General features: G+C 46.2%; 1 protein-coding gene across 4 annotated transcripts in view; it reads left to right on the top strand.

The window, feature by feature from the left end:
* cbl (Cbl proto-oncogene) overlaps positions 1-13,492 on the top strand; it is a 29,961-nt gene extending 16,469 nt beyond the window's left edge. Inside the window, exons 5-17 of one of the 4 annotated variants that reach the window (XR_014117874.1) lie at positions 4,176-4,297; positions 5,592-5,729; positions 6,158-6,245; positions 6,333-6,464; positions 6,556-6,777; positions 7,095-7,229; positions 7,311-7,709; positions 7,840-7,934; positions 8,149-8,307; positions 8,499-8,608; positions 8,775-8,978; positions 9,173-11,250; positions 12,277-13,492. Coding sequence is in view for 3 of the 4 variants with exons in the window: in XM_081700067.1 (XP_081556193.1) it covers positions 4,176-4,297; positions 5,592-5,729; positions 6,158-6,245; positions 6,333-6,464; positions 6,556-6,777; positions 7,095-7,229; positions 7,311-7,709; positions 7,840-7,934; positions 8,149-8,307; positions 8,499-8,608; positions 8,775-8,978; positions 9,173-9,438 (2,070 nt within the window). In the remaining variant the exon portion in view is untranslated. Of the gene's footprint in view, positions 1-4,175; positions 4,298-5,591; positions 5,730-6,157; positions 6,246-6,332; positions 6,465-6,555; positions 6,778-7,094; positions 7,230-7,310; positions 7,710-7,839; positions 7,935-8,148; positions 8,308-8,498; positions 8,609-8,774; positions 8,979-9,172 lie in introns of all 4 variants that reach the window. The other 3 variants (XM_081700067.1, XM_081700068.1, XM_035534235.2) reach the window with 3 other exon arrangements.
* Positions 13,493-14,873: the final 1,381 nt, after the last annotated feature.

A 14,873-nucleotide genomic window follows, 5' to 3' on the forward strand; every position in this document is an offset into this window, starting at 1 on the left:
GCAGATATAAAATATTGTCTGGTTGAAATGAGAAATAGGAGATCTGTGCCAGGAATACAAATGACAGAGAGGCAGGGAAAAGTGAGGTCCTTCCAGACTTTATCAAAAGCTGGGATCAAATCTGCATCCAGGAAATTGGAACTCGGAGGCTTTGTAACATGCTGTTCCTTCGGTCTGTTTCGCATGACGTATCCAGATGTCCTAGGGCTGGGTGTTTTTGAAATTGTTTATTGTTAAACTAAGCAAAAATTGAATTACATTTAAAATTAGCACTTAAAACACATTGAGCATACAGCTCAGGTTCAGTGATTTTAAAAGCGCTTTTATGATGGCCAGTGTAGTTTGTAAAAGGTAGGGAATTGGCTCCCATTGTTGAATGTTAATTGAATGATGTGATGCCTGTTGTAAAGCACTACTGGTTTTCTCCAGTTAGATGATCAGGTCCATGAATTCTGCTGCATGGTTTTGGGATCCATTCCACTGTTGTGTGTGAGGACTCGAGTCAGTAGGAGGGTTGACATGGAGCCTAAACCAAATGAAAATGCTCCATATAAACACCTCAATCAGAATAAAAAAACCAGAACTGATTGATGTTTCAATCAGTAGCACAGGGGTGGTTTAAACGGTTAATTTTTCAGAAGAGAAATTGTACCCATTGTAAACATCTTAACCCAATTTACCTCCTGGCTGCGTTCTTTCTTAGCATGCTGTCCTTCTCCACATAAATGCACAGTGATGTACATTTGTCAAAAGGGCGGCTTCCGGGCTCATCTTGACTGTTTTTAATCCAAACACTTAAAGAAGTCAGTATTGCAGATTTAGAAAAGCATACGTTGACAACAGGTTTCGCTTCCTCACCTCATGCAAATTAGACGCCATGAATATGTATGCAGTATATAATCACTCAATCTAGCTCATGTCACACAGCTGTTCTGATTGAAATACTAGGCCCTATTACAGCATGTTTCATGTAAACCGTTGTCCCTAAATCCTCAGTCACAATTTTAATCAGAACGACAAAGTTATTCTCTCTCTCTCCTTCCCTCCTCCCTCCTCTCTGCCATCTAACATGTCTGTTGCGAGAGGGGCGCTCTCTGTGGCCCATGCTCCTCTGTTAGTAGTGGGCTCAAAGCAGACATTAGAGCTCTCTGCAACGCAGGCTACCAGCACATATCGCTCCTGCCCTTATCTCTCTGCATTAAGGTTCATCTGGGGAGGATGAGGGGATCTTTTAAGTCGGTGGGATTCGCATCAGTGTCCTAAAAGCATAAGCTTGGGCCTGTTGAGAACCGTTGTGCTGTGTAGTTGTTAAATATTTAGAAAATTACATTTCTAATGATGACGATGCTGTACTGTCCTCCTTGTGCATCTCTGCTGTTGGCACTGTGGCTGCTGGCCTTGGAGAACCACCCCCTTTGTTTGGACCCACCCTCAGCCACAAATAGGTGTCCGCATGCCCTTTGCTGAAGCAGCACCCAGCAAGGTCATGCATGTCATTTGGTTCTGATTGGATCAGTCCACTGGGATGGTGGGTGAGCTGCATAGAAACGGTGCTCCGTCAGAGCATTTGAAGGTTTTGTACCACTGAGGTCACCTTTGAAATCCAGCTTCTGTTGTTGCCCATGTCTGGTTTCCATTGAGATGCACTTTGCAGTCAAACTCAAACAAATGAAATATGGAGTAAAGATTTTATTGCTTTTCTAACAGGTATTATGCATGCATTTTAGAGAGTGATTATCCTCGGGTTGTTTTAAATCCTTTTTTCACAAATCCCAAGTTTCTAGTTTTTCCTACCGGAACATATCTGAGCTGGATATGGTGCGCTGGGAGCATGAGAAACTTGGAACTGTTCTGAGTAGCAGGTCCGAAAGCCTGGAGCTGAGAAGGCCTGCTTTCTGAATGGCAGCATTGCATATGCGCGACATTGAGGGCACTGGCTTGTTTCTCACACGATAAACAGATTAGAGGTGTTGCATTACTGCTTGGCTCTGCATAAGTGAAGTGTGACATGCTCACTGACCACAGGCAAAATTCAGCCAAAAAAAGTTTCAGATCAGTTTTATCGGTTCTCAAGTCTGTTCCTGTAAGCAGGCTAACGGAAGCGATTAGCTGCCAGGTCTGCGCGCAGATTTGAAATGCTGCATAAGCTGCATGCATGGCTGGATCAGAACTGCAGGTGTGCTTGGTAAAGCAATAGATGTCACAGCGCAGACACATTGGCACAGAGCTCATGACTTATACAGGGTTTCATCGGGGTTTCAGGTCTTTAGAAAACGGGTGCCACTTTCAAATATCGTATTGACTTGCCATTTTAAAAGAATGGTTGAATATTTTGACACTTATTATATGGATTTTAAATGTTATGTTCCTGCATAGTTTCTCTGAGGCAGATTTCTGTTCAGAGGTGAGGTGCAGTTTGCGTGCAGCAAGCCTTGTTTGCAGTGCCAGCCACACAGGTTCCACACACCTGTGCCCAGCGTCATTTATGGATTTCAGCCCCATGTGTGACTGCCTGCAGATACTGCAACTCTATTTCAACTAGATGTATAGAATTGCTTAGAATCAGTGGGAGATGAGCAGCCCATCATAGCTAATCTTACTTGTGGAGCCCTCCACGTTTCTGTTCTTAACCCGAGTTTATTTTCTACCACTCGGTAGTTCATTTGAATTTTTAATATTTTTTTATTTTTATGCAGTTGGCACACAGTTATTTTTCTATGATGCTTAATGATTTCAATAAATGATCCAATCTACTGGACTACATTATAGCAATAAAGTACATGTTATCTAGTATCTGGTAGCTGATTGAGGACCAGACAAACCCTGATTCAATTCCAGCGATCTTATGGGAGATGTGTAGGCAGCTCTTGGTCCACTCACGTCAAGAGTTAATCTTTCTCTGAAAAACAAGGCAATTTTATTATTTGGACTCCTAGTTACACTTCACATTGAATGGGTTTCTTTAGTTGCAGTCTGGCTTTTTTCGTTTTAGGAATATAGGAAAAATGAGAGATATGCCATTTCTGTGGGACTGTCCTCTCACTTTGTTGTGATGCCCCCTTTTTTTTTTTTTTTTTTTACCCACCTCAACCAAGGGGCAGCGGTCTGCTGGTGCAATACTCAGCCGCTCGTCTTCTCTCTGGGTCCAGGTGTGGCAGACGCGTTAGCCCACTGCTGGCCTTACTTCACTGGCCACCACTAAGGTGTAGGATCGAGTTTAAATGACTGGTTCTCGCTTAGCAGGTGCTGCGCAGGGAAGCACTGGGATATATTCATGAAATGCTAATGCCTTATGCTGGTCAGAGACTATTAGGGAACTCAAGTCAGAGCTCCTGGTGTTACTGAGGAAGAAACCGAAGCAGAAGGTTGATTTGCTGCTTGGATCCCAAACTTCTGGAATAATCTCCCAACTCACATTAGACGTTCTGATTCTTTCACCTCGTTTTTTAAAATATGGCTTAAATCCCACTTGTATGCCTTTAGCTTTATAGGTAGTCTGTTTTCTGTGAGTGTTTTCTAGGTTATGTTTATTTTCTATTTAACTTTGAGTGTTCAGCATTTTATAGCTTTCTCTTATAAATGGCATTTCCTATATAAATGGTACTTGATTGAAGGGAAAACTGTAAATCTGTTATTGTGCAGTACACTTTTTCTTGTACGTGGGTACTAAGAACTTTTATCATTGTTTTAATTTAAAGTTAGTTTAGTGTTCATTATATTAGTGGGCTGCTCAAATCGTCACTTGGTTCATCAAAGGAGGCGTTGTTTGTGAAGATGCAGTGCTGCTTTCCAAACAAGGTTTGCATTCTGTTTGCCAACGAATAAAGCGTGTTGTGTTGTTGGCATGCACATCGTTGATTCATGAGGGAATGATTCAGTCTGCTTGAGTTCTTCCTTCTGTTCTCCCATTCAGTGAAAACTTGCTCGTTACAATTGCACATCCTTCAGTGTCAGTTTGAAGCGCTGTGTTTTTAGCCATAGCTGTGAGGGTGACTCATTCCCACTGGAGCTCCCAGAACTCCTGCTCTGCTCATGGTCATTGACTGTTGGTGTAGCACACAAACGAGCATGTTTTGTCTTTTCTTTCCAATGCAGGCAAAGTTAACCCACACTGTGTATTTAGTTTTAGATCCTGACTGTGTCTCTGTCTGTGTGTGTGCGCACGCGCTGTGCAGCCGTGGTCATCTCTGTTGCGGAACTGGAACAGCCTGGCTGTGACTCACCCAGGCTACATGGCCTTTCTCACCTACGATGAGGTCAAAGCTCGACTGCAGAAGTTCATCCACAAGCCTGGCAGGTAATACACATGCACACACATACACAAGAGTCCTACATGCATGCGCACACACACCTATGCACATGAGGTTTGACACAGAGACTTGGCAGGTAACATGCACAAGCATGCACAAACATGCGTTTATAATTACACACACACACACACACATACACACACACTAAAATCTCCATGCTGCTACTTCAGAATCATAACTCCCAAGCCTTTGTGGCCTCTCTGCTACACCTGCATAGACATGAGAGACTTCATGCATTGTCCTTTGGTATAAGATACCTACTGTATACTTTCATGCAGCCACGCCCCCGTCCAGATGGCCATTCGTGACACAAGCGGACTTTCACACAACCAATGGCAGGGACACACAGGGGACAATTCACGGCTTCTCAGAAGCCGTCACGCTCCCAGTGGCTCACAGAACAGCATGGTACCTAACGTCAATAGACGTATTGTAAATTTCCAAGTGATGTCATAGCGGACATCGCAGAGTGAACCCGCCATGAGATGACCTGGAGCCAGACACTTGAATATTCATTAGGGAGCTCCGCATCGGTCTGTAGGTCCGATTTAGTCTTTATAAGATGCAGTCCATGCTGAACCTCTTTGTCTTAAAGGGGATAAGAACAAGGCTGATATTCTCTCTGTGACTGATTCAGGCAGGTGCCAACACTGTGCCCCGTTACTGCAGTGCCAGCACTGTCATGTTTAGAATTGCAAAGACGCATTTTGCTTATCTGTTATTCATATAATTGATTAATCAGCTTAAAAAGGGCTTGTTAATATTGAGATTGTAGCAAGTCACTTGGCGCACACTTTTTTTGTTGATTGTTTTGTTTAAGCAATGTGAAACACCACCACTCTCAGGCACAAAGCTGTTAGCTTATTCTGTCCAAGCATCATATTCATTTTGGATAGTACTGCTGAGATTCATGTCCTCAAGGACACTGGCATGGAGGTGCAGTTCAACTAGCGCACTACTGCTAGATCTCTGCAATCCACACCAGGACATTTTCCTTTCAGTTGCTCAAGCATGTTGGACTTCTGTGGAAAGTCAGCTGATTCTGGCATATCTCACATAAAACTTGCTCCCATGCCTTGCTTCTTATTGAGCATTCAGGTTAAGTCAGAAATTCATGGTTTGAACCCACTTCAAAGGTAAACAAAAAAATCAACACGGGGAAACATTTGTCCATAGTTTTTGTCAACACTGTCATTAATGTCGAATGGTTTCAGCTCTAGTCTTGCTGTAACGCGGTGCTGTGTTACTGAAATGTAACGCTAAATGGTCGTGCCCTTGCAGCTACATTTTCAGGCTGAGCTGCACACGCCTGGGCCAGTGGGCGATTGGCTACGTTACCGCAGACGGGAACATTCTCCAGACCATCCCCCACAACAAGCCCCTCTTCCAGGCTCTCATCGACGGCTTTCGGGAAGGATTGTGAGTTTGTTCAGATTCAGTTGTAAGCTGTTGCTTTCCCGTTAGGTCTCAACCCTTCCCCCCCCCCCACCCCAAATCATACACTACTGCCAATCATTTGGCAGGATAAGGGTTTGCACGTTTTTCCCACCGGCCATTTGTGCAGTACTGTTAAGCTTCTTAAAATGCTTTCTGGAAAGCCTGGAGATTATCTGTCTTTATTTAAAAGCAGTGTCTCAGTATAGACTCAAACTTCAGGATGTGCCAGGAAGTGGTGGTAATTGTGCTGTAGTATTCATTCTATACTTTGCTGCTTTTGTTGTTAATAATAATAATAATAATAATATTATTATTATTGCTCAGTGTTCATGGGTATTACTTTGTAATCTAATTGACATTGGTGAATGCTAGAAATGGCTCAGTGACTGAGATCAGCATCTGTTACACAGCTATCTGTTCCCTGACGGGCGCACTCAGAACCCTGACCTCACAAGCCTCTGTGAGCCCTCACCGCAAGACCATATCAAAGTCACCCAGGTGAACACGCACACATGCACACGCCTGCACCCCGCCTAACACCGTAGCACATTCATGGCTGTAATGCGCTCCCGTTTTGTTCTTCAGGAGCAGTACGAGCTCTACTGCGAAATGGGCTCCACTTTCCAGCTGTGCAAGATCTGCGCCGAGAACGACAAAGATGTGAAGATCGAGCCGTGCGGTCACCTCATGTGCACGTCCTGCCTTACGGCGTGGCAGGCAAGAGCACAGGGCGGAGACCAGTCTGCACAGGGCAGGGCCAGCGACTGCCCGTGGCCTGCTTAGACTCTCTCACTTTTACCCCTTGCAGGAGTCGGAGGGCCAGGGATGTCCTTTCTGCCGCTGCGAGATCAAGGGCACCGAGCCCATCGTGGTGGACCCCTTCGACCCCAAGGACAACAGCGGTAGCTCCTACGGGGGTTGCAGGAGCATGTTTGGGGCAGAAGGGGCTCCCTCCCCCAGCTATGACGACGACGATGACGACCGGCTTGAGGACCCTCACCTCATGATGAGCAAGTTAGCTGGCACTAAAGTGAGTAGAGCGCCCCCTAGTTATCCGCTTTGTTAATGCCCACCGGTGATCGGTGCTGGGGGGACGTCGCCCCCATTGCTGGGTGCACATCAGATGTGGCATCCTTCCTGTTGGTGTCACATGAGAGACAGAGCCCAGCCGGTCACCCGACCTCTCACCATCTAGGTGTGCAGTGTTCAGGGTCCTGCTTTGTAATCTGGTTGCCCTAATCTGTCTGAAAGTTAAACCAGGCCAGACGTTTTGGTTCTGCACAGGGCCCGCTGACGTCTTCAAACCTTTGAAGTATGGTGGCAGCCAGTTTGTTTGCTGTCTTGCAGGTGGAGAGACCTCCATCCCCGCTGTCAGCAGCTCCTCATTCCAGTTTGCCCCCTGTGCCCCCACGTCTAGACCTGCTGAACCAGCACCGACCGCCCAACCCCCCAGGGGCCTCCAGCCCAGGGGCCACATCAAAGGTAACTCTCAGTGTTCTGGAGGGAAGTTCACTAGTGCTTTTGTTATGGAGTAGGTAATGAGTCCGAAGGTTGCCACTGCAGTGTGGTCTGTGCCTGCTTATACCCACCTGTTGTCAGGCTCCTTCCCACCACAAGGACAAGCCATTACCGCTGCCCCCAGCTCTGCGGGACCTGCCCCCGCCCCCTCCACCAGACCGCCCCCACCCCGCCGCGCCTGAAGGTCGGCTCCAGAGACGCCCGCTGCCCTGCACGCCTGGCGAACCCGCCCGTGACAAGCTGCCTCCTGCTCCACCCAACCGCAACGTGTTGGACTGGAACCCCCGCCCCGTGCCCAAAGCGCCCTCCCAGTCACCCGCTGCAGGAGTGGACTCGCGCGGGGTACGCGAGCTGTCCAACCGCCACTCCCTTCCGTTGGCACTGCCCTCGGCCCTGGACACCCGGTCAGACGCCCAGAGGAACAACAGTCTGGACCACCAGCTGGTACGTTCATACCTCTCTCCTCCTGAAAGGGCAGGGTCTCGACTGCTCCCGGGGGCCAGCCACCTCACCTTCTGTATCGCGGAATATTCTGGAACGCAGTAGTGGATTTGAATTTGTCTCAATGCCGCAGAGCCTTGGCGCGTCAGCCTCAGGTGGAGCCGATTACGACAACCCCAAAGTGAAGCCCTCTGCCTCGGCCAATGCCATCTACTCCCTGGCAGCCAGGTACGTGTAGATCCGCCCCCAAAGCACCCGCTGTGTATGTATGAAGGTGCAGGAAAACGTTTGTGCTGTGAATTTCTGCATTAAGTACTAGGAAAGATTGCTGGTAAATAAGTTTGTACAAGTGCAATATTATGTTTGCTTGTGGAGGGCTGTGTGATTTCATTCGTGCTTATTATTCGTGCATATGTCCGTGTCTGTGTGTTTACACTGGCAGGCCTCTCCCTGCGGTGAAGCGTCTGACAGGAGAGGACGGATGCGAGAGTGACGAGGACTCTGACTACATGAGCCCCAGTTCTCGCCCCGTGCTGCCCACTGTGAGCCCCTCCCTCGGGGAGGCAGTGCCCAGACCCCCCCAGGCGTCTCTCAACTCCAGGTACGCCGCCCCTCCTGCACTTTAAGCCCCACGGCGCACTGTTAAACATGATGCATTATCTACTTCATAGGCCCGAATTCTTTCTGCGCCTTGTAGGTGGAGGCTCTGTGTTGCTTGTAACTGGTTGCATTCATGTGGTAACCTACCAGATGCTGTGTGCCAACTGGTTGAATTTCTGCTTGTTTCTGCAGGCCCGTGCACAGTGACATGGACTCCGAGGGCCCGCAGATGTATGAAGCCATGTACAACATACAGGCCCAGGCACTCACAGCCTCCCTCTCGCACCAGGCCAGAGACTCAGGTACCCTTCCCTCCAGCTCCTCTTTGAGGAGCACGCAGACATTACACGGCCCACCCGTATGGGCAGACAAAGTACCACCGCTTCGCTTGTGTTGCTCGGCCGCGCTCGCGTGTCCTGGGCGGCGAGGTGTGTCCGTGTAAACACCCAGTTCTCCTTTCGTCCCAAGACTACTCCGAGCTACCGCCGCTGGTGAGCTCCAACGGGCCCCGCGAGGCCGAGCGTGAGGAGGAGCAGGTAGAGGAAGAGGAGGATGGCTACGACTTCCCCAAGCCCCCCCTGCCTGTGGGGAGGCGCCCGCTCTCCGAGGTGGCCAGCTCTTCGGCAGCGTTCCACCGTCTCTCCATGGACAGCGAGCCCGGCACGTCAGCATGTGAGTACACGAAGCTGACTCGAACGAAACCTCGGCACGTCCTGCATTTGGAGTGTTCGAATGTGTCTGAAACAAGTTTTTTTTCACTGACATTCATAGAGCACATAGGATCAGTCTTCTGCTGCCCACGTCTAACAGGGCTTGTGTTTTCCGTTCTCCCCTCTTTACGGGCACTCGCGTCTTTCCTCCACCAGCAATCGACTCGGCCGAGGCTCCGGAGCGTCCCCCCAAGCCCCTACCACGCCGGATCAACTCGGATCGCCGGCCCAGCCCCGCGCCGTCGGGGCCGGCTCCCGGCAACCCGCAGATGAGCAGCGAGATAGAGCTCCTGATGAGCCAGGGCTACTCCTACCAGGACATCCAGAAGGCGTTGATGATCGCGCAGAACAACATCGAGATGGCCAAGAACATCCTGCGCGAGTTTGTGTCGGTGCCCTCCACGGCGCACATCCTCACGTAGCCTCACCTCTCACCCGAGCCCCGGCTGCGTCTGCATCGGACCGGAGACCTCACCCTGCGTTTAGCCCCACCCACACGTCCGGGGAGTGCCTACCTGCCACCCTCTGACCGTTGCTCCGGCACGGTGTGACGCCGGCCTACTTCGGCTAAGGCCACGGCTCGGTGCCCCACGTACCCGCCCGCGCGAGTGCGTTTCCTGGAGTTCGTCTCGAGGCATTTGCATGTCCCCTGAGGCTTTAAGTCAGACTCGAGCAAGGACAAGAAATAAACTATTGTGTGTTTTATAATTTAATATATAAGTCTGCATACTGAAAATAGTTAATATATACACTTGTAGGGTGGAGAGGGGTTGGAGCAGCTGCAGGGTGGGAGTGGCAGAGGCAGCAGCATCCTCCTCCTTACGACTGTTCTCTCAACCACCAGGCAGACATGCAGACACCTGCAGCTAAACATTTTGCTGATGTCAAAAATGGCCTTTAATTGTGTTGCTTTGGTACTTTCTAGAGACTGTGTGCGTGCGTGCGCGTGTGTGTTTTCTCTAAAGTAGCATGGCATGAGTGATTAGTCCCCAGACCACAATCTGCTACTTCAGCTTCCTGTGCTTGCGGTGGCATCCTTGGGATACTGATCTGAAGTTGGGCATCAGTAATCCGTGGTCGCTGGAGTTTTCTCCGTGTGCGTGTGCGTGTGCGTGTGTGTGTGTGTGTGGAGCACTAGAGCTGTGTGAAGTCACTGGACGGTGACGCTTTGTAATTGGCTTTAACCAACATTAATCACCTGCACTGCCTATGCTGTTGTGTAGCATTACTGTAATAGATATACGTTTAGCTTCAAGAAAGTTCTGTGAAACTCTGAATTCGATGTTACAACCTCTCTTTTGACTCCATTAATATTTTACATGGTGGCAGATAGTGAAACAGGTCATGAGTGTAATTTTAGGATCCAGGTAGAATTTCAACATGTCTGTTAAATGCGTTCTGACCCAGGCTTGTGTGTGTTGTAAACTTTAGCCTGTCTGTGCGACGCAGAATCACAGCCTGATGTAAATGTGCTTCTCATAAAGGCACTGTGCTCTACCACACGTGGTGTTGTACACAAGCTGAGCTCTCGCTCGGTGATGGTGACGTCTGGCTTTGTGAGAAGGACGTGCTTGCTAGTCCAGACCAGCCCCCTGGCCAGCTTTCTGTCTTGAACTGGGACTGAAATTGCTCCCATTTTGGCATGAGTTTGGCTTTTATCTGAAGCTGTTCATCAAAGTGAAATCATTGATCACTTTAATATTATTATTATTATTATTATTATTATTGTTGTTGTTGTTGTTGTTGTTGTTGTTGTTAAGGCATTAATGTTCTTGTTTTTATTATTAATTCAGAAGTGCTTTACTGCTGCTACTATTGTTAGTGCTAAACAATTAAGCCTTAAATGTATATTTGTGAATATTGTGTTTAACCTATTTTAAAGTGACAGTATCTGTTCAGTTTAATTTGATTATGTAGCATACTTGAAATTCCTACCAGCTTGTGGGACAGGCTGGCTTCTGTGTTGTTTTTTCCTCTCTCTCTCCCTATCCCTCTCCCTCTCTCCACCCTGTCGTCTGTTGATGACGTAGATCGGTGTAAAGATGTGCAGATTCGCCGTTCTTTTTCGTGCTGGTGTTGGTGTTTGGCGTGAAGTCAACCTTACTCACCCCGCGGTTGGGCCTGTCCAGCGCACGCATTCACTTGTCCACCCCGTTTTCCAGGCCGTGGGAGTAGTTGAGTGGTGGCTCTTTCGGCCGAGTCCTCCCCAATCTCTCCCTCTTCTCAGGAATGCCGTAAGTCTAAACAGCCTCTGTCAGTATTGTACGAGCAGTGAAATGTTGAACTAGTACCGATGTTCTCTTGTTCAGGGCAGGCGCCCTGAACCACTACCTTTAGGTCACTCTTTGATGTAGTAATTTCGCAGAACCTTACAACTGAAGTGGTCAGGTGTACTCCGTCATGGGGGGCAGTTGTTTGGGGCAGTGGTCCGTCTGGGTCAGAGTGAGCTGTACTGGCCATGTGTGAGGTGAGGGTTAAGACGGACCTACTTATCTTATTGTCAACCCTAACTTTAATCCTTATTGTCAAGTAGTTATTGGTTGTCAGTATGTGATCCTTGATGCCTCTCTGTGTTCAGCATGTGGGAGGGTTTGGGTGGGTGGGGGGTGGTCTGTTTTCCCTAAAATATTGCACAGGCATTGCAGGTACTTCCACAATATGAAGCTTGTAGGTACATTAATCCTGTTGAACTGAAAGAAACATCTACCCAGTTTCCCAGATGATATACAACCTTGAATCATTTTAACAGATTTTTACTCCATTTGCGCTCGACACAAATGTTGACCGTTTTATTGTGTAGTTCATGTTTTAATTGCATCATGTGAAGTAAGGGTTCTTTTTCTCACCAGGACTGTTGGATTCGTTTCATTCTGATTACTGTATTTCTTGTCGATATTGTATATCTAGTGGGCGTGAGCCTCTGCACACTTGTGCGTGTTTTACAATACTTCGCACAATACACCAATTTGTGCTACGATACTGTCACTTTAAAATCAATTGTATAAAGTTACTTATATAGAACATGTGAATGGCAATGTTTTTATTTCATTTTGCATTCCTGTATATGTCAGAATTTGTTTTAATTATTTTTTTTTGTGTTTACTGATGTGAGCAATACTGTGAGCAGTGCCATAAGTTTTTAGTAATGTTGGTTTTGTTCTACTGCCCAGCATACGGCCTTATTCCTGTAATGAGTGAATGATCTGTGATGTTTTGACACAAGCCCATTGTTCTTCAATGTTTCTCTAACCTTTTTTCAGTGACATCAAAACAGTTGACTGGAATCTCCCGGTTCAGTCCACAAGAGGGAGCGCTTTCCTCATTTTGCCATAATTTCCTTAACTATTTTAGGGTTTTTTTGTTTTGTTTGTTGTTTTTGTTTTTTTGCTGACTCATCACATCAAAAGTATGCACAGTGCTATGCTATTGAATTAAATTTATAGAAAAAAGACAATGTCCTCAGTCTCTACTTATAGGTACTCTCAACATTGATGGTAAAACACCTGGTACATTTACCAGTCTGGTGCTGATAGATAACATCCTTGCAGCTAAATTAAAAGGGACAAAGCGTGTAAATTTGAGGACATTACCAGAAGTCAGTGTTAGAACATATTTATTCCATTTGTCCATGTGATGATCTTTAAAGCGAGATGCTCGTGAACCTTTCTCGTAACTAGTGGAACATGGCTTGGTGGTACAGGACTGAAACAATGGATTCCTCCTCTCACCCTCTCAGAGAGAGTGAGAGCGAGCGAGCGTGAGTATCTTGCCATGCAACTGTGGCTCTGAGATTTCCTTTCCCTTACTGATAGTCATGTTCATCATTCAGACTGCCATCGTTTGCCAGTGCCATGATTCTTTTTGATTTTGATTTTTTAAAAACTGTGTTCGTCTGAAAGTGGGAGAGTGCGCACCGGCGTGACTTCTGTGATCTGAACTTGGTACTCTGTAGGTTAGATCCAGTTACGGCTGGGTGTTTGTTCTTAACCAGGCAGACATCTGGCTACACAGTGTCATTTAGATTTAAAGGGCACAATAATGCCAAATATATTTGGTGATACTGTATAAAATGGTGATATTTCAGTACGAGCATACATGGAAGTTTGGCCCACTAAGGTACACTTTAGAGAAAGAAATATTCTGTCAAACTGAACAACTGTAAGAATGAATCCCTCAATCATAAAGCAGGTGTGTACAATTAAACGTCTTGCTGTGAAGGCTCAGCAGTATATACAAACTGGAAACCAGTGGGGTGCAAAGCAACAGAGACCATTCCCTCTTCCAGAAGTAGTTCACATGTAGAGGGGTGTGTGTTTGTGTTTCGTTTCATTTGTAAAGAAAAAAAGACTAATGTTATTTATTAATGTTGATGTACTCCAACCCAGAGATCCTTCCTTCATGAAGTCATTTTAATTTTTGAATTTATACATGTTATTAAAGCAATTTTGAATAAACGGATAGTAGTTGAGCTTGTTTTGCATTGCAATACTGTTTTTTTTCCATTAGAATATTACTATAATTAGCTTAATAGCTTTAAAATCTTAGTTTACTTGTCAGCAGCTTTAAGAATTAAATTCTTCTCTTAGGTAGAAGCTTCTGTCTTTGTCCATAACTTCACTGTTGTGTGTATTTGGGAGTATTACACATATAACCAAACAATATAGAATGCATTAGTTTCTCTCAACTGATATAAAAGATTTCTCACAACAAATGTGCCTACATAACAAAACAATTGCAACACAATACCCACGTTATAAAACGTTTCAATGTCACTGCAAATTGAAATGTTGCTTACATTTTCCCTTAATGCTTTTATATTTGTGGGATTTGTTCAAACCTATACAAACAAGGTAACCAATGAATAGATAAATTGTGCGTGCAAACCTACACAGGATGTCCATTTAAGTAAATAATGTGTTTAGTCTCATACCTAAAAAAAAAAGGTTAGTTCAGAAGGATTTAGGCAGACACATGGTCAGATTCACACATAAAAGTTCTGACTCGCTCTGAAAACAAATCACAACCTGCTTCCATGGTCAGTATATGAACACAAAATAGTCTTTGGTACAATCTTTGATCCCTGTCAGGCCAGAGAGCTTCATCTATATCACACTTGACATTTTCTCTTGGAAAGCACCTGGGGAAAAAAATGAGCAGGAATGTCGAATCCAACCCTGGTATGCCTCCCTGTCTGAAAACGTTATCCAGAATTGTCCAGTCAGAAATTCCTTGGCATATGGTGTTTCTTTGGACATCCAAGTCAAAAATTGCATTTCACTCTGTGAACATGTGATGTCTTCCTCTGGTTGAAGCCCTTTTTCTAGTCTAAGAAATGAGTGAGAAACTATAAAAGATATGGCACTCAATTTCTATTTCTATGTAGCAATTAAACCAAAATGTTTTATGACCAGTCAAACCCACAGAAGCAGTAACCATGGCATACCTGATATCCCTCTGAAATGTGTGAATGACTGAAGCCCCTGTTGATCTGTGCACACGAGGCTGCGCTCTGGCCAGCCTCTCTTAGGGACATAGTGTAATCTACAAGACGTGCTTTCGCTTCATGTCTTGTGTGTCCTTGACCTCCTTTTCCCACTACCTGCCTCCAGCCATCCAGCAACTTTCCTGCTTTGTCCACATATCCACTTCTCCCTGATCGTGCTTTCTTCGCCATCACTCCAGCAAGTCCACCACGCATAATTTGGGCAATAATCTTCTACCCCGATTCTTTTTGTAGTAAAGAATGAGCTGACAGTCAGGTGAACGCTTTGGCAAACAGCACTTTCAAAACCAACTAATCAGCTAAAAGAGCTGCTAACAATTAGTGGAGTTCAGAAAACACTATTTCAGGTGATGG

This window comes from Electrophorus electricus, chromosome 17, assembly GCF_041902795.1.
Source record: "Electrophorus electricus isolate QZ-2024a chromosome 17, ASM4190279v1, whole genome shotgun sequence".
Classification (NCBI taxonomy): domain Eukaryota; kingdom Metazoa; phylum Chordata; class Actinopteri; order Gymnotiformes; family Gymnotidae; genus Electrophorus; species Electrophorus electricus.